This window comes from Polypterus senegalus, chromosome 11 (genome assembly GCF_016835505.1).
Source record: "Polypterus senegalus isolate Bchr_013 chromosome 11, ASM1683550v1, whole genome shotgun sequence".
Taxonomy (NCBI): domain Eukaryota; kingdom Metazoa; phylum Chordata; class Cladistia; order Polypteriformes; family Polypteridae; genus Polypterus; species Polypterus senegalus.
The window spans coordinates 94021968-94042443 of NC_053164.1; the positions used below are offsets into that span (position 1 = coordinate 94021968).

General features: G+C 38.8%; 1 protein-coding gene across 2 annotated transcripts in view; it reads left to right on the plus strand.

Moving 5' to 3' along the window:
* creb3l2 (cAMP responsive element binding protein 3-like 2) overlaps nucleotides 1–20476 on the plus strand; it is an 83046-nt gene that overhangs the window by 59257 nt on the left and 3313 nt on the right. Inside the window, exons 3-11 of one of the 2 annotated variants that reach the window (XM_039769252.1) lie at nucleotides 1757–1944; nucleotides 4910–4994; nucleotides 6199–6383; nucleotides 9911–10057; nucleotides 12074–12132; nucleotides 15667–15735; nucleotides 15977–16076; nucleotides 18606–18729; nucleotides 19481–19715. In XM_039769252.1, the coding sequence (XP_039625186.1) occupies nucleotides 1757–1944; nucleotides 4910–4994; nucleotides 6199–6383; nucleotides 9911–10057; nucleotides 12074–12132; nucleotides 15667–15735; nucleotides 15977–16076; nucleotides 18606–18729; nucleotides 19481–19715 (1192 nt within the window). The remainder of the gene's footprint in view (nucleotides 1–1756; nucleotides 1945–4909; nucleotides 4995–6198; nucleotides 6384–9910; nucleotides 10058–12073; nucleotides 12133–15666; nucleotides 15736–15976; nucleotides 16077–18605; nucleotides 18730–19480; nucleotides 19716–20476) is intronic. The other variant, XM_039769253.1, reaches the window with a different exon arrangement.

Below are 20476 nucleotides of genomic sequence, written 5' to 3' on the forward strand. Positions count from 1 at the left end.
AGGTATCACTAGCTAAGCGGAGACGAGTTACACTCCAAAACACAGAGGTAGACTGACTCCCTACCCGTGATGCCACGCTTCCTCCTCCTCTCGACCCGTAGCCTCTGTCTTGGATTAGCATGAATATATCACTCCTGCAAGCAAACTATGATTCTTAGCACGATGAGAGAAGTAGCAAATCCAACCGGAATGTTCAAGCAAATTCTAGAAAGAAAAAAAAAAACCCAATCTAAATCCATTAAGTCAGGGGAGGGCAAAGTCATTCCTGGAGGGCCACAGTGGCTGCAGGTTTTTCTCCAACCCAATTGCTTAATAAGAAGCATTTATTGCTCAAGTAACACTTCTGCTTCACTTTAGTTGTCTCGCTCGTTAAGATTTTGAACCCTTATTGCTTATTTTAGTCTTAAACAGCAGTAGTCTAGGTTTGTAATGGCTTCTTTTTAGCAATCAGATGCAAATGACAAAAGAAATTCAGCATTTCTCCATTTAGCTGGTTTCCATTTACATCTGTGTGTGTTTATCATGCACTATTGGGTTTAATTAAATACTTGGAATGAAAATGAAGAGAAAAAAGTGAAGGACTGAGAGTTACTCATCTGTTTTAGACTTCATATGATTTGGATGATATCCTTCGAAAGGAAAAAAAATCTAGGATATGAGAACGACCTGACATGGCAGAGTTAAAGCATTAACGAGCCCAGAAATTAAATAATTGAAAAGATTTTTTTTTTTTTAGTTAACCAACTGGGTTGGAACAAAAACCTGCAGCCACTGCGGCCCTCCAGGACTGACTTTGCCCACCCCTGCATTAAGTCGTTCTCTCGTTCGCTACCTAAGCGGATGTAAGATACGCCCCGAGACTGGTGTGTGACTGAAGAGGGTCCTGCTCCCATCCCTTTGGCCCACTGCATCTCTCTCGGATTCGCACAAATAAATCGGTACCGCAAGCGAGCTATGATACATAGCACAATGAGAGAAGTCGCAATATCAACCGGAATGTTCAAACAAATGAAAGAAAAAATCCGTTAAAATAGTTTTCTTGTGAAAAGTGGACAGACGATTTTATATACAGTGTATATATATATAATATATATATATATACAGTATATATATAATATACTGTATATATACACACACAGTGTATCAATAGTTTATTACTGATTATGAAATAAAGGTTTTAAAAATTGATCAGAGGTGGCACAGTGATTCATATCTTAGATTAAAAATCGAGCCCATTCACAAGAGTTTGCACTGCCACCCTGTGCCCATGTTGGTTCACCTCTGTGTACTCTGGTTTCCCCTCAACATCCCATTCTGTCGCTGTGTTCAGTTGGGTCCTACAGTGGACTGGCACCCCATCCAGGGCAGGTTCCTTTCTTGTGCACAGTGCTGCCAATAGAGGCTGCTACCCAGAATTGGACTGGGTGATTTAACAGTTGTTAATAGTTATCACATAGTATGATGTCAATTACATTTTGGGCATTGAGTTAGACCACAACTCTCTAGATTTTCAATGAACTAACAGAAATTCATCTCCTCAACAAAGCATTTGATAGGTTTCGAATTTGTGTGCTTGCTTTTCTTTTTCTTTATATTTGTGGTTCATTTTTGCTTACTTTAAAATTGAATTGTGATTATTAATGTAGAATGTGCTGAGCTATTCATAAACTGCTTTAGAATTAAAACCATTATGGCAATTTGTATTGACAGGAAGGTGACATTTTTTGAATTTCTAATGTACATTTTTTTTTTCCAGAAGAAGACAGTGTGGGGGCATCATGGCCAATGGAAAGCACCAACAAGGCACTGAAGATGGAGCCTCTGCTGTGTGAAACACCCAGTCTCCTTCCCACTCTCACTTTAAATCTTGCTGAAGAGGCAATGCCTAGTAAAATGCAGGCTTCCACTTTTAGTGTGCCTATTCTTATCACCCCACCTGCCCAGGTAGGATCTTTATAATGACAGTCCAAACTAGACTAATGGCATCAGTCACCAGTTTAAATAAGAAGAACTCATTGGATCATTGAATTAGTGAAAAATACCAAAAGAACATTGTCACTTTGCAGCTAGAGGATCTCAATTTGTCTGTGAGCCAGTTGCAGTTGCTATTAGATTGACTTGCAGAGGATCTTGGCAGGATGATCACTATCAAAACATTTTATACAAATCTTTGTTCAGCAGGCACAATGATTGATATTATCTTTATATATAATACGCTTCCGTGGCTGTTTGTTTGTCTGTCCAGGATTTTAAATCACCTGTAGCTCGCAAACCATTTGAACTATTGACCTGAAATTTGGTACACAATTACTAAATGACGTCTACTGTCCGCTTTCGGGGTGATGATTGACCTCCAAGGTTATTCCTCTTTTTTTTTTTTAATTTTATTTTATTGTAGAATCCACTCTTGGCAGCGGCCAGCAGGGCGGCAGTGTGGTGCATGTGTATGGGTGCCGTTCTCATCCCTACCATCTTCACCGTCACTTCCTCTACCTCTTCATATCTTAAATCATTCTTTAGGCAGATTGAAGACTCAAGTGCCAGCTTAAGTGAATAATTAAAGAAAATGTACTAAGTAATTGCAGCACACACACTGACTTAATCAGTTTTAACGTGAAAAGATGCCGATGAAAGAAGAGAAGAAGCAGCCTGCTAGGGTGGAGAAAAGAAGAGCTGCTCAGGAAGCATCAAGAGCATCAACTCGGAGCAAACGAATGCTAAACGTACAGAGAAAGAGCATGAACACTATGAATGCTCAAGTCAAGTTTATTCACTGCACGTTATTGTGCAGTGCACCGTTACTGGTATATAATAAATTAATAAAACTCCAGCCCTTAAAACTTTTGCAAAAAAAACTAAAAGACAATGAACAAGCAGCAATAGTGACTTAAAATGAGCTGAAAGGTTTTAGAACGACAACTTGTTTCAGAGGTTCACTTGAGATGTAAGTGAATTGCAGTCTTCAGTATCCTGCCTGAAATCTCCTTCACACCATATATATTCCAGAATTCTCTGCATACATTAAATAAACATTTACTAGACAAGCTGGTTAATAGTTTAACTTAAATTTACATTCATTTCAATTTAATTTGATAGTTAAACGAGGAGGATTAGTGGGTAGCCTGGAGGCAGATCGGACATTTCATGGAGTTTGGGTATACAGTAAATGAAGTTTAATGTTACCAAATAAAAAAAAATACTTTGTAAATGGATAAAATTTCAGATATTGTATGTAAAATGTAGAATGCGAGTTTAGAGAAAGTACACTTCCACTAAATGTTCTAGTGAAACTCGCTTTCTATAACCAGACAGTAAACAAAATGACAAAATAATTTGGGATATATTAGATGGGCTTTATTATTACAGGTCCGAATGAATGCAGATTGTTTCAGTCCAAATAAATGGTGCCTTACTGAGGTGGAACCTATTTAAAATAGTTTTTAAGAACAAACAAGGCTGCTGTTTTACTAAACATGCAGAACTTCCATTGCACACGGAGCAGGGTGCACCAATGGGACCGGCTGCTTAGCAGTGTAGTTGAAACTGTTCAGTTTGACGTTGTTCTGGTACTTGGTGTAAGTGAGATTTGATTGGCTATTGTGGGCTGAATGTTCGACTGATGCTTTGGAGCTGCTGCTGCACAGATAATGGAGTGTGTATGTTGATTTTTTTATGGTTGTGGGCCATCAGTAAGACTAAGTCATTCAAATTCCTGTTTAATTAACTGGATGTAATCTGCTCTAATTCTGTAGTCTGAAGGGCATTCGGTGTTGAATTTACTTTTGGAAGATATTAGTAAGATTATTTTTTTCATAGTAATAATAATAATTTTGCCAATAAACATTGTCATTTTAACTGTTTAACAATAAGGAGTTCCCTTTTTCGTTTTCTTCTTTTTCATTTCTCTTTTTTGATACAGTTTTCTACCTAGGATATCCATTCTTTTTTTGGACCAGTTGTCCCAGTTCAGGGTCTCTACAAGCCTCTGCCACCAGTATCAGGCATAAAGCAGAACTAGTCCTGCTGAGGAAGAGGCACCAGTCCATTACTGGGCACAAGAATATTCACTCATATTGGCTCCATTTGCCACATCAATAGCAGTTAACAAAGGAGTGTTTTGCTCATTAGCAAGCAATAGTTTGAATAACCATCCATCCATTATATAGGGTCACAGGGGTCTGCTGGAGCCCATCCCAGCCAACACAGGGTGCAAGGCAGGAAACAAACCCTGGGTAGGGCACCAGCCCACCGCAGGGCACACACACACACAATGCACCTAACCTGCATGTCTTTGGACTGTGGGAGGAAACCACACGTGGAGAACATGCAGACTCCATGCAGGGAGGACCCAGGAAGTGAACCCGGGACTCCTAACTGAAAGGCAGCAGCGCTACCCACTGCGCCACCATAACATTACAAATGAAATACATTTATAAAAACACTTGAGTAGGACTCAAACTTTTGGATTAACACAGTAATGGTGCAAATGGGCAATAAGTCCATGTTTCATTGATACAAGAATTTTTAACATCAGGAGTTGACTGGAATAAAAACCTGCAGCCGTAGCAGGCCTTATAAATGATCTTGAGAACCGATTGAACTCTTTTAACATAAAACCTGATGTCATTGACTCAACGATCCTTGTGAGAAGTACATCAGCAAAAACTTAGCTTGTTGCAGATCACAGCTGGATAGGATTTCATTTTATCCCTGCTGTTCTAACTTTTAATGTCCGATTAACATTTTCCCAATACATAAATTAAAGATATGTATCTGAATAACAGAAAATAGGCCTAAAACTTGGTTAGAGATTTTAATTTCACCATGACTTTACTGTCTTTTGCTGTGAGTTGAATATAATAAATAAAGACAATTTGGTTTTTCTCTTTTTGTTTTTTCTCGTTTTCAGATAAAAGATGACAGTGATAACACAATTCCAGAGATAAAACTAGAGCCCCATGAAGTTGACCAGTTCTTGAATATTTCACCCAAAGGTAAGCTTTTAACTTACAGGACCAAGACAATGCTGAATATAAAGGAATGGATGTTATGCTCAAACTGTATAATGGAAGAGTGAGACCATTTCTAAAGTGCTGTGTGCTCAAAAAAGACATGTCAGGACATAGAGCTGTGCAGAGAAGAGCAATCAAGTACCTCCCAGGAGGAAAGGGAAATGCCTGCCCTGATAGGCTGAGGACGTTTTTTTCGTCTCCAGCACAAAGGCTGCTTAATGGCCTAATTCAGAGCTTTGGAATTCTCAAAGATATCAATACAATTGATCCAACAGTATTATTTCAATTAAATAGTAAATCATTTACTCAAGGGCACTAAAGTGCAATGTCTAAAGCACTGGTCCCCAACTCCAGTCCTTCAGGGCGCAGTGGCAGCAGGTTTTCATTCTAACCCTTTTCTTAATTAGTGGCCTGTTTTTCTGGCTAATTAACTTCTTTTGAATTAACCCTAATTGACTTGTAGTTAGGATATAGAATGGTGTATAATGGATGAATGACTTGTTTTTAAGAATTTCTTCATCGCACCTCTGAATTGTTTCATTTCTTTCCTTAAATGGCACCCAAACAGAAAAGAAATGTGAAGTGAGGGAGCCAACAGAAGACCAACTAAGTCAGGGTCTCAAACTCCAACTGGTTGCTTAATTTGGCGCTGATTCTTGTTGTTAATTAAACCCGTTCTTTAATTCCATGGCCTCTTGCTGCTCTCGTTGTGCAATAGCAGACATTTCTAAAATTGTTGATTTTCTCTTTTCTAAGAGCACTGTTAAAATAAAATTGAAGATAGTATCTCCCACAGGTTGCATAGGTGGTATGACATAAGCAACATAGACAAGTGAATCCAACAGAAGAGGTTTATGTTCAAGTATAAAATACAAAAATCATCAAAAGAATTACAGAACAGAATACGTGTTATTAACAGTTGTCAGACTGTCAACAAATTCATGGTTGTAACCTCAGTTCTATCCCTTAACACACACTTGGGAGCCTGACCCCGTCACTGGTAATTGGCAGGAAGACTGTACTATTTCTAGTGCATTCAAGAGACTAACCCCTACCTAAGAAGGCTGTTATTTTAATTAACTGACTCACTAAGCCAAGTGACCTGCATTTTCAAAGTGTACTCTGGATAATGTATAGTTTTACCAAAAATTCACTTTGTGCAACGTTCTTCTTTTTATACTCTTAGGGCTGGAACCTCTGCAGTTGCCTCCTACACCTCCCAGTTCTCATGGAAGTGATTCAGAAGGAAGCCAGAGCCCAACTCGATCCTGCGCCACCCCCAGCCCAACAACCCCAGTCCAGTCAGTCCTCAAGGTGGCTTCCCGGACTCCTTCATCGCTTGCAAATTCTCCTCTTCTCACAGCAGCTCACGTAAGTATTTGTATGTGAAGGGCATGGATGCTGCAAGCAGAGCTGTTCTATGTGTAGTTTGCAAACCCATCTAGGACCCAAGGTTAGGCATTGGTATGGCACAGTCACGCACAGCGACACATAGTATGTCCATTGGGGTAATTTAGAAAGACAAGTTGGTATTTCGGCTTTGTTCACAGATAAGGAAAGAGCATACAGACTTCACAATGACACCCTGACTCAGATTTGTTAGGCTGCAACACTTCCCAGTGTGCCTGCTACCACCAAACTGCTTAACCTGTTCTGACCTACAATATGGAACAAAGCAGGTACTAACGCTGTTCACCGATATGGAGACACGTTAAATTGTTAGTAAACCCAAGTTAAGGAAAGTGTTCACTGGCCTCTGCCCCCATATCCTGAAATCTATAGCACTTGTCTCTCTCTCTTGTTTTTGTTTTATACCAAGTATGGCCACAAAACTGCTCATCAAAGCAATTAACAGTCTTCCAGACAACGTAAGAGATTTTATACAAAGAAGAAAAGACCATTTGGGTGTTCAATTCTTATAAACATAAAATACCATAACATTTTCCAAAGTGCTTATTGTAATTCAGTGTCACATAGGGCTACAGCCTGACTTGGCACTGGGAGCAAGGAGGAAACACCCTTGGATACGGTGCCAGTCCATTACAGGGTGCATTCACGCACACATGCGCTCACACTCGTGCAGAACCAATTTGGAATCCTCAGTCAGTCTCACCAGCATGACTTTGTGGATGTGAGAAGAAAACCTGAGGATCTGGAGGAAGACCATGTAGAGTGTGCAAGGATAATGGTCGGGCATGGGATTCAAACTAACAGCAGTGGATCTGTGAGAGAGTATCACTATAATCTACTACACAGGATCCCCTGAGTCATATACAATATAATAAAAATTCTGAAAAGGATTTAAAGATTAATGTCATCAAGTCAGTTTGTGTCATCTTTAAATGAACGAGCTAAAGCTCTTTTATCATCTTTATTGTACTGCATGACTTTGTCTTCTTATGTAGGTTTTAATGAAGGGCATGATGGGCTAGAACAGGGGTCCTCAATCACGGTTCTGGAGGGCTGCAGTGGCTACGGGTTTTCATTCCAGCTAGTGTTCTAATTAGAACTCAGTCCTTGCTGATAATGAACGTTGGTGTGTAATTCTATGCCTTGTTAGTGCCGTTATTCATCAAAGGCAAATTGTAGTTACTTTGTAGATCAGAGGTCCTCAATTACAGTCCTGGATGTCTGCTATTGGCTGCAGACTTTCACTTTAACCAATTTCTTAATTAGAACCCTTCTATTTACTACAAAAGCAATACATTTTTTGGGCTTAATTTTAGTTCTCTTGCCTGTTACCATTCAAAACCCTTAATTGCCTATTTTCGATTTTAGACTCTGCATTTAAGTTTTAATTGTTGCCTGTTTTCTTAATCAGACATTAGTTAATAATAAGATACAGATAACCAGTAAACCAGCAGCTCACGTGCTTACCAGTAGTAAGAAGTATCTGTGATAAAAAATTGTATAGAAATGAACGAGAGGGGAATTGGAAGGACCATTACGTTTAAATCTATTCTGGTCCACAAAACACTTGGATAATGTTCTCACAGAAGGAAACTCTACAGTGCTATTAAAATTGCTCTTGGATGAATGCAAGCATTAATAACAAGCCAAACAATTCAATACCAAGTTTCATTAACAGTATGGACTGCTTTCTAATTATGAAACTAGTTGGAATAAAAACCTGCAGCCACTGCGGCCCACCAGGACAGTGATTGAGGACCCCTGGCCTAGAACATTGCTGATTGGATGTATAGGCAGAATGATGTGCAATTACCGAATGGCAGAAACAGACATAAATTGCTGGCCTGGTTTCCGCATTGTTTAGTGTTTCTGATTCACAGATGTAGAGCCTTGGCTTCAAATCTTAGTCTGCTCACAGTTTTATGTACAGTGGTGTGAAAAACTATTTGCCCCCTTCCTGATTTCTTACTCTTTTGCATGTTTGTCACACAAAATGTTTCTGATCATCAAACACATTTAACCATTAGTCAAATATAACACAAGTAAACACAAAATGCAGTTTTTAAATGATGGTTTTAATTATTTAGGGAGAAAAAAAATCCAAACCTACATGGCCCTGTGTGAAAAAGTAATTGCCCCCTGAACCTAATAACTGGTTGGGCCACCCTTAGCAGCAATAACTGCAATCAAGCGTTTGCGATACACAAATTGGCAAAGTGAGCCCTGTGATGGATTAGTGACTTCTCCAGTGATGGTTACTGATACTCCTAGTACTGGCTCCCAGTGACCCAGAACTGGATTAAACAGGTTTAGAAGTGGATTGGCAGGTTGCATGCACAAAGCTAAAATATACATGAAGGAAACACAAGTAAAATTTAGTGTAGCAAACAGTGTCACACGTGAAACCTTAAAAGAATTATATTGCTGAAATAGATGAGTAAATTTGCATGTAACTAAAATAATATATGAAACTGTTTTCAGTATCAAGTACCCCTATGGCCCCTGGTGACTGTCAGCTGTTAGCCAAAAATAACTTGTGTGCCTTGCTGAATGTAACTTGCTTTACAGTTTCACATCTAAAATCCCTTAAATGCTGCACAGATGCTTTATTATGGTTTCAGTAACACCCAAGAATGTATTTTATGCCCATGTGCTTTAATATCATATTCCATCCATCCATTTAGTGTAGCCACTCAGTCCGATTTTAGGCTTACAAGTTGGTGAAAGCTATCTTTTCAATATCGGGCACAAGACTGGATAACCAACCCTGGAAAAGGGTGAGCGTCTGTCGCATGGCACACATCCATACTTGCTCTGAATCTATCAATCCAGTGTCGGGACACCAATCAGTTAGATAGATAGATGCTTTATTAATCCCAAGGGGAAATTGACAAATTCAATCATGCTAACTTGCACATCTTTGGGATATAAAAAGAAAATCAAACTTGACTATCCTGTGTAATTTAAAGATACATATTTCTTAGTAGGCCTCCTTGGAAGAGGTCAGGCTTCTTGATTGTTTAGACATTTTTGCAAATCACAAAATGTAAAAGTTATGAAAGAAGACATTTGATTTGCATGCATTAGGTGGCACAGCAAATGGCACCGCCACTTTACTTCTCTTAGATCACACGTTACTTTCCAAGTTGGGCTGTGTTCTGTTGAATTTACAGGTTCTCATTACATCTTTATGGGTTTCCACTTGAGACGGATTCTTTCCCTGCGGGGTGTGAGTGTGAGTGTGTGTGTAACTATCCAAGTCCTGTTGTTCTGTCCAGGGTTGACTCCATCCTTGAGCTCAGTTATATAGGAAAAGGCTTTAGCTCCTTTCATAGGTATCCATTATAAATAATTTCAGAAAATTTATGGACTGCCATAGTGTATACAGTATATTGTATCTGTGTTCTGCTTGTATTATAGTGAAACAGGAAATTCAAGACAGGCTGAAGGTTCTGTTCTTTAGTGACATGTTTGATTTTTTCTTGCAGAAATTACAAGGAACTGGACCATTAATGCTCACAGAGGAAGAGAAGCGAACACTGATTGCAGAAGGTTACCCAGTACCTAACAAACTGCCTTTGACAAAAGCTGAGGAGAAGGCCTTAAAGAAAATTCGACGAAAAATCAAGAACAAGGTAACACGTTCAGTGGGACATTAGAGAGAAGTAGCAGGTTTATACGAGCCCTGCTATTTAGAGGTTATACTTGTTAACTGGCACCAGGCCTTGCCTATTGGCTATGGCACTAGGCTGTAAAGCTCGAGTTTGCTTGTTTAGTCTCCACCATTCATTCACTTACCAGGAATGTAAGCCATTTCCAAAACTAGGCACAGCCAGGTGTTGTTGTATACCTGCAAAACGTCTTGGAATGGTATTGATGGTAAGATATGCTAGAAAAAAACCTGCTCAATTCAGTTCATGGTCCGGGGGAGAGCTGGAGCATACATACACTGGCAGCTTCCAAGTTTGGATAGAGACAATGCATTGTAAGGCCAACTCTTACACATGCTTGCATTCTTAGTCAATACAGAGCCATCAGTTAACCTAACCTGCACGTGTTTGGAAGGGTGGCAGGAAAGCTGAAAAAACCCACAAGGATGCAAAGAAGATGTGTAAACTGCACCTAGACAGCTAGTGGACACTGGATTTGAAATCAGGAAGCTGAATCTAGGGGGTGGCACTTGGGCTGACATGTTTGCTATATCATCACATTCCAAAAATGTATTTTTTCAAAAATATTCTTTACAGCGCTGCTGCCTCACAATAAGGAGACCTGGGTTCGCTTCCCGGGTCCTCCCTGCGTGGAGTTTGCATGTTCTCCCCATGTCTGCGTGGGTTTCCTTCCACAGTCCAAAGACAAGTAGGTTAGGTGGATTGGCAATACTAAATTGCCCCTAGTGTGTGCTTGGTGTGTGTATGTGTGTGCCCTGCGGTGGGCTGGCACCCTTCCCTGGGTGTTGGCTGGGATTGGCTCCAGCAGACCCCTGTGACCCTGTGTTAGGATATAGTGGGTTGGATGATGGATGGATATTCTTTACAAAGAAATATTTGTATTCTTTGTTCTTTTTGGCATTTAGGATGCTCTTATTTGTAATTTGTAATTTATTTTTGCACAGCATTGATATTTGGGGCCGAACAGCGGTGCATGTTGGTTAGTCCACGCAAGTAAGAATTTCAGTGTATTCTGTGAACATGGCAATAATGACTCTATAAACCTATAATGATCTGAGTCAACATGCTATGAGCAGACGTATATCAAAGCAACTTAAACAAAATGCACAATGCACCTAATTTTTCCAGTTGAGTCAAAAGAGGTACTAAACACCATACAGCTATTAAAAGACAAAAAGATTTGTTCATGGGAGGCCATGTGTTAAATTAATCACAAACACATCTGGACGCTAACCCTCTGACATCATCAGACTGACTCACTCATTGTAATCTTTACTCTTTAAAATAAAAAAGGCTTTGAATGATTCATTGGACTGATGCTAAATTATTTTAAGTCAGTCTTTCTTTTCTTTAAGCATTTCCATGAGGGCCATTTTGGGTGATTTTTTTTTTTTCCAGTCTTTCAGTGACATGCCCTGGCCTCTTACAGTACGTTTTAATCTGAGGAGTGGTCAGGCTCCCAGCCCTCCCTACAGGCAGTTTGATTACCTGATTCAAATTAGTGTGGGTGTCACAAAAGAACACGAGAATCCCTTTGGCATTACAAATGAAAATGTCAACTAGTTCTACAACAAGTTTGACAAACTCTTTCAATAGACAGTCATGATGCCTAGAATCAAAATCAAATGAGACTAAATATACTTTTTGATCCCATAAGAGCATTAGCATATTCTACTTGCAGCAGATTCACACAGTGAAAAGAAAAGTAAAATTTCTTACAAGGATCTGTTGCAGACTCAGCTTGTTTTTAACACCTTAACGCCATTTCTCAGGTTATTCCCGTTTCCTCTCGCATGCCTAAGGCCTGCATATTGCATGTACTGCTCCCCCTAATATGGCCTGGTGTATGTCACTTTGCCTGATCCAGGCTGGACTCTTACCTTGTGCTTTATGCTGTTAGCGGAGGCCTAGTGCTAAGAAAACAAGGTGAGAAAATGGGCCAATTACCTTCTTTAACTTTTAAAATATTTTTGTTCACAGATCTCTGCACAGGAAAGCCGAAGAAAAAAGAAAGAATATATGGATACACTGGAAAAAAAGTAAGATGATTCATATTTTATCCTCATGCATTACATTTAAGGGAGGGAGGAAGCCTTCACTTTTTATGTGATATAATCTATTAGGGTTATCAGATAAAACAAACTACAGCTAGAAAGGCAAGCACAAACGCACATACATTCATATGGAGTTTCCCTTTCCATAACACATCTTGAAGGCAAGCACTGGGCCTCAAAATTGGTCTTAGTGTGTTTGCTATGATGAACGAGACCTTTTCAAGGTTATTCCTTACCTTGCACCAGATGAAATGCTGTAAAATGAATGAATAATTTGTTAAATGATCCATACTCTGTACCCGTGACAATGAAGCCCCTTTAAACCTGTTAAATGTCTGCTCTAACGTGCCTGAACAGTGATGCTAATGTATTAGCTTGTGAGCTCCCTCTACTGGACAGCATAAGCAGTGTTCTTCTGCAGATTTCTTTTTGGTTTATTCAAATTATAGATTGAGTGGGATACAGTCGAGATTTTTAAGCCATAAGTAATTTTGACTTCCACAGAGGAACAAACAAACAAACAAACAAGAACTGAGATCTGCTTCAGTGTCATGTATATATCCGAACAGGACCATAAGCTATAGTGGCTTACAGGTATTCATTGCACCCAATTCCTTCTGTATAATTGAATGCCTACTGTATTTCAGTATATATACATACAGTATACATATATGTCTCTATTAGCTACAATCTTAAAAATTATTCTGATATTAAATAGCTTAATTTAACGGTGTACCTTCCACCCATCCCTTTACTAAAGAGTCAAAAGAAGCTAACTCTCATCTACACATGTGAAATACATTACTCCATTTTAGGGCACACTCCTGGACATGTCCCTGGGAAAATCTTGAGTGGACATGGCTAGAAAATGTAAACTACATAGAAGACACAGTTTAAGCGTTTTGAGGTGGCAGTACCACTTGCTGTATCATCGTGCTACTTTGCCAGTATGGCAGCTATGAAAAATGTGCAACAAATTGTACCACTGTGTTCTGTGAGTCACAATGAATAGAAATATACAATAGGAATATACAAATATATCCTTAACAGTATTAAAAATTGAATACTTATTTTACAGAGAAGTGGAAATGATTTATCTCTGGTGGCCATCTTGGCATGTCTTAGAAGCTGACATGTAATCCTGTTCTGGAGAGAACAAAAAATGGCTAGAGATGTTGATAAAGTTTTGCAATCTGAAAAGATTCATAAAGTTTGTTCCAATTTGAATAATACCATAACCCTTTCTGATTTCTGATGACCTCACAAAAGTGTTTTGAATATTGCAGTAAATATAGGAATAAGTGGCCATGAAAGCGCAGTGGTTAGCACTGCTGCCTTATGGATCCAGTGACTTGTGTTCAAATGCCTCACACAGTCATAGTCGACCTGTTCTGGTTTTACTCCTAGTATTCCAGTTTTCCTTTCCAGAAAGGTATGTGTTAGGTTTATGTGTTTTGAGTGGGCTCAGCATTTGGCTGGTGCTGTTGTGCAGGCTGTGGCCCCAGTTAGCCTGAAATGGTTCAGGTAGTTCTGAGAATTTTAAGTTATGTCATGCTTACATATGCCTCCCCAGGGGTCCCAAAATGTGAAGAGCAGTACTGATGTTTAGATACAGTCTGGTACAATAGTTAACGCAAATGAATGCAGGTTTAATCCTTGACACTGCTTCATGGTTTAACCCACAACAAGTCATTTAAGCTTTTTTTTTTCCTATGCAATTATATTGTACTAGTAAAGTGCCTTGGGTAGGTATATACTATGAAAGACACCATACAGGCCATCCATCTGTCCATTTTAAGGAAACTATTATTAGCTTCAGGGTCATTAGACACAGGAGCAGAGTGTAGGAGAAGCAGTTCAATGTAGTGTTCCACTCAATCATTCACATTCAATAACTCAGAATGAAAACTAACCTTAGGTGCAAAGAACTGGGATGTGGCAGCAAACCGATGTACCCAGAGAAAAATTCACTCAATGTTGGCGATAATTTTCAACATTACATTCTTAAACCTGTTTAACCTAATTCAGGGTTGTGGGGCTCTATCTATCTATCTATCTATCTATCTATCTATCTATCTATCTATCTATCTATCTATCTATCTATCTATCTATCTATCTATCTATATATATATATATATATATATATATATATATATATATATATATATATACTCAGCAAAAAAGAAACGTCCTCTGACTTTCAACTGTTTTTACTTTCAGTAAACTTAATGTGTAAATATTTGTATGAACACTAAAAGAGTCGACACCATAAGACATAAACTAAAAATGTTTCACAATGTGTCCCTGAATGAAGGGAGGCTCAAAATCAAAAGTACCAGTCAGTATCTGGTGTGGCCACCAGCTGCTTGAAGTACTGCAGTGCATCTCCTCCTCATGGACTGGACCAGATTTGTCAGTTCTTGCTGTGAGATGTTACCCCACTCTTCCACCAAGGCACCTGCAAGTTCCTGGACATTTCTGGGGAATGGCCTAGCCCTCACCCTGCGATCCAACAGGTCCCAGGCGTGCTCAATGGGATTGAGATCCGGGCTCTTCCACTGCAAGGATGATCAGCTGTCCTTCCTGTCTCCCTGTAGCGCTGTCTTAGGCGTCTCACAGTGCGGACATGGCAATTTATTGCCCTAGCCACATCAGCAGTCCTCATGCCTCCCTGCAGCATGCCTAATGCACGTTCACGCAGATGTGCAGGGACCCTGGGCATCTTTCTTTGGGTGTTTTTCACAGTCGGTAGACAAGTCTCTTTAGTGTCCTGCGTTTTAGAACTGTGACCTTAAATGCCTACTTTCTGTAAGCTGTTAAGGTCTTAATGACCATTCCACAGGTGCATGTTAATTAATTGATTATGGTTAATTGAACATGCATGGAAAACATTGTTTAAACCCTTTACAATGAAGATCTGTAAAGTTATTTGGATTATTAAAACATTATTGTTGAAATACACAGTCCTGGAAAAAGGAACGTTTCTTTTTTTGCTGAGTATATATATATATATATATATATATATATATATATATATATATATATATATATATATATATATATATATATATATATATATGTGTGTGTGTGTATATAAAATCCAACATCTGTCTGTCCACTTTTCATGAGAGAACTACTTAGATAGGGTTTTTTTCTGTAATTTGCTTGAACATTCCGGTTGATTTTGCGACTTCTTTCATTGTGCTAAGAATCCTAGTTTGCTTGCAGGAGTGATATATTTGTGCTAATCCGAGACAGAGGCTGCGGGCCAAGGGAAGGGAAAAGCGTGATGTCAGGAGTAGGGAGCCCGGCAGGGCCCTCCTCACTGTTCTGTTTCACTGCTGCTCGAGTGGAGCCGTGGTAGATGGCTAGTAATGCATATAATGATGACGTCATGTGGCAGTTTAACAGCTTATAAAAACAGAGCTTGGTATGACCATTGGAGACTGCACCATTTATTTGCAGTCCTGTTGAGTAGCTTTCTTAACCATTTCACTTTGACTTTTGTATTTCCAATAGGGTAGAGACATGTTCCAATGAAAACACTGAATTGAGGCGGAAAGTGGAGACTCTGGAGAGCACAAACAGGTAAGCACTCTGCTCAAAGCTGCATCTGAAAAAAAAATCCAAAATTAAATAAGAATGTTAAAGGAACACATTGAAGGCAACTTTGCAGACAAGTTGGTCATCTTTAAATTAGTGATTTTAATGAATATCTTGGAAGTATAACATTTCAAGTTCTTGTCATTGTACTCCCGACTTCAGTGTCCAAAATTGGGAGAAGCATAGTATCACAGACAGAATGTGCTGACTTGAGTCTCTTTTTCAGATCTCTGCTGCAGCAGCTCCAGTGCTTACAGGCTGTAGTGGCCGGGAAAGTCCCTCGATCCTGTCGTATTGCCAGCACCCAGACGAGCACTTGTCTTATGGTGAGAAAAAAAGACATACGATATACATGAACATACTATAGGAACATGTATTTGTATGCATTTTTCTATGTCTGTATGCAGGTTTATCATCTGATAAATGAGTACATAAAAACATCATTTTACTTGATCTGCTTAGTCCAATACAGATTCTTAATTTCATACATAGTGGCAGAAACAGCCAGGTTGGTGAACAAGTGAAGCTGGGGCTGAACTTGGCACCATTTTAAAACAGTTCACCAAAGAGTCCTTTTACTCTGAACTTCACAAAATGCACAATGCTCCCTTGAATTGCCGAATGCATCCATTAATTTTAGAACCTGCTTAATCTCCTGTAGTTTAGGGTCTCAGGGCTGGAGCCACTTCTCACAGCATCAGGTGTATGGCAGGACCCAAGCTTGGATAGGGCGCTGTTCATACAGGCAACTACACTCAGTCACACTGGGCTTATTTAGAAGTACCTGTTAAATTTAATCGGCCTGCCTTTGGAGGAAAAACCCCAGTAGACAGAGAAAAATCCATGCAGGTATGGGGAGAAGGTGCAACCTCCACACAGACAATGGCCGGGTCAGAATTCAAACTCTAGCAGTCTGGGAGGTACCAGCGCTAACCGCTGTGGCAATGTGCCACTCCACACCAAATACAGAAAAAAAGAAATAACTATTAAGCAAGGATTGGATACTTAAGAACACTGTCATTGTGACAGGTTCCCCATTTTTGAAATCCTAGATAGTATTTGTTTCTACTTTCTCCAGAGTTTGGCAACAAGTATCAGTGTTTTCACTTTTACAAACCAGGTTGATTTCATGTCTGAACTGCAGATGATTAATGAGGCTGAACTTCATGTTATCTCTGTTCATTATTAATTTGAAATAATAATTGTTCAAGAGTGTAATAATTAATTAACAGTGGTACTGCCATCATTTTCAACCATCTTTCTGTTTTATGCACCCACTTGAATGTCTCAAGGAGTAGGAACCTATTCTAGTAGCAAGAGGCATAGTTCCAAAGAGATTTGCAATTTAGATTAATTGTTGGTTTTTTTTTTTGGTTTTTTTTAAATTGACTGGGTAAATGTGCTGTATGGCATCCATCTATGGTTAGTCCCTGCTTTGCTCCCAGGTCTCTTCTGATACAAGCTTCCAACATGAGACCCATAAATGGAAAATCAGAATAATGAATGAAAACTGAACAGGGTACCAGTCCTTCATACAACGTGTTTATGTACACATTTAAACAATCTCACACTAGCTCAGTTTAGATACATTAATTAGCCTAATACGGTATTTGAAGTAAAACTCCCCAATACAAGAGAAATGTGCAGACTACAAGGATAAAGTATCACAGATAAGAAATGAACTTTAGTCCTAGTGCTGTGGGTATGCAGCAGTGTGCCAACATTTTCAAATGATCCACCCACGTACTAGACCCTGTTTTTCGGTTCTGAAGTCACATGTAGGTTTTATCTAACTGTTAGCTGTGGAGCCTCATGCCCAAGATGGTGAATGAATGTGGATGGATACTGTAAGGGCACTTTTACTGTATGTGCAGTATACACACACATTCTCACTTACCAAGCTACCTTTATAATCACCAATTAATTTAAGTTGACTGATGTTTTGAATATGCGAGGAAAGGCAAGTTCCCAGAAGAAACCTTTCAAGAGCATTGGAGAAAATGTAAACTTCACAGAGACGATGTCCATTCGCGATACTGAACCGACACTCCTGAAACTGTGACTCCGCACCGTGCTGCCCATATTCAAATCAGGCAGTCAAAAATCTTAGCTGGATGCAAAATGACAGTTATTCTGGCAGCATGCAAATTGTATTCCTGTATATTTCCAGTCCAACAGCATTTTAGCCTGATTATCCTTCTATAGCTGTAATAAAATGTATTTTCATGTTACGTTAAAGCGAGCAGTGTCATATATATTTTGTGATGTAATAAAAAAAGGCTTTAAGAACCTTTATAATGTAAAGAATCAATTAATTCAAGTTAGCATTTGTCTCCGGTCAATAGAAAAGATGTTTAAAAACGGAAAGAAAAATCAATTTACATTGTTTATTTATTTTATTGCAAGAAGGATAAAGTGTGATTCTGTTATTACATAAAGTATTTATTTTTTGCCTTAATAGGGATATAATAGCAAAACCTGAAAAGGTTACACTTAATACCCTGCTTTATTTTAGTAGCTTGTTTAGTTTAACACCTTTGGTGAACACCATCACATTTAGATCATATTATATCGTCATTGCTTCCCATAACTCCTTTAACTTTTCCAGCCAGTACTATTATTATAATGTATACATTCCTTACTGCAGCTCTCATTTTTTGGGCCCCTGCTGTGCATGAAGTCAGCCTGTATACTTTTGAAAGAACAAACTTTTACTGAAATTAGGAGGCACGTCTCATTTACTGTATCTACAGATTAGAGTCGCTATGTAGTCCACGGTTGATGGCTATGCAGTGTGTAGCTTCTTCCAAATATTATTTCCATTAAATCCATGCATATGTGTTTCTGTGTCCCAGGTGGTCGTGCTATGCTTTGCAGTGTTCCTTGGAGGGTTCTCGCAGAGTTTTGGGCCCTACTCTTCCATCACAATGGCAGACCTTCCCAGCCAGACACCAGCACAGGAGTCTTATACAGCTACAGGTAAAGATTGTGGACAATGGATAATCTTTGCAAATGCTACTCTAATCGTAATAAAGTTGTCTTAAATCTCCTTACAGAACACTTCTTATCAGCATGCACGCATATCCTTCCATTCTGTCATTTTCTAAAATATATTAAGGTGGGGAGGGGGGTATCCTGCAGTTAGACACACACGTGTACACTTATTAGAATCACTTATACTGGATGGATAGGCAAAATAGTCTGGCATGCTGGTCTTTGGAATTTTGGTATAATGCATGTAACTGGAGAAAACCTGCATGAGCAAGAAAGAATGTGAAAACTCCACACAGACAGCGAGTGGTCAGGGAATCAAAGATAAGATCCTACAGTTCAAAGTACTGCATATGCATTTCACCTTAACTTCACTTTTCAGCTTTAATTTCACACTGACTCCATTGGGATCAGCTCTCTATCTTTTGTAGAGATTATAATAAAGTTTAGTGCATTTCCTGTCTGGTCACAGTAAGCCTCCAATATGTTAAGTAAAAATCATTTTCATGTAACTTTCTGATGAGTTAGATATTTTAAAATAAATTTCCAATTGATGTTGTTTCCTTTGGTACTGCAGTACACTTGGCGCATCCTATTAAGCAGCACAATATAATTTTATAAAGTTACAGAGCAAGCCAATTTCCAAAACATTTAGTTTCAGAATTAAATAACTTAGGTATTGAAGGTGATTCTAAACATTTCAGAGTACATCTCTTTTCCTCCATTTTCTGAAATGTAGTGAGGTCAAGAAGCTTATTAGGCTTTAAAGAGCACAGCGGATTTGATGAGCCACACCCTTCCATACTGTCCACGGAATATTCAGAAGCATGGGACAGACAGAAAGACCTGGAATCACAGCAATTTGTGCCATCTCAAAAGAGTGATGTATATACAGAAGACAGACAGACAGAGTATCTCAACTACAACAATACGCAGACCGAGAAATCAATACTCATAGACTTGCATTCACACAGGTGAGTATGTTTTATGTCATGTGCTTCATGAGTCCAAGTATGATGTTTTTGGAAAAATTTTTATTTAGTTGTTGGCAGCCCAATGGATATTTTCACCAATGTCTTTGAAATCTTGGAGTCAGACTTCATCATTTTCAGGGATAATATGTAGAGCGTCCATTTTGTTTTCTGTTTCCCATTTTTTTTAAATCTCAAAGCCAAATCTTCACCATTGTCACTAAAATATGTTAACTTCACAGTGACTGCAATTAATTCTAGTGGGCAGTGATCTGACATGTCACTGGTATGCACAATAGTGTTCTCCACCACCATGGCACCATTATTCTCTTTGTTTTGATATTATATTAGGAAGGTCTTAGAATAAATGGCTAAAGAAAAGTAATAACGTGGACAAAGAAAAGGCATATTAACTATAAATATAAATTAGTTACTAATAATGAATTGAACAAGGTGTCTACCTTCTATTAATCTTCATATTTTGATGCATGCACATATAAAATGATTGTGAGCTCCTCCATTACCTTTTTATGTGATAGAGTTAACGTAAATAGAACAACAAATTGTTTTTTTTACAGTGCATTAGCTTTGTTGAACTCTGGCCTTCCAAATCTTAGCTTTAGAAGTAATAATGTACATAAAACTAGAAACAGTGGCCATATGTTGCGATAAAGTAACTGACTTTTAGCTGTTACATATAAGCTCTAAATAATATTAAGTATGATAAAAGCACTGCAGTTTGAGATCCACAACTGACATTGCCC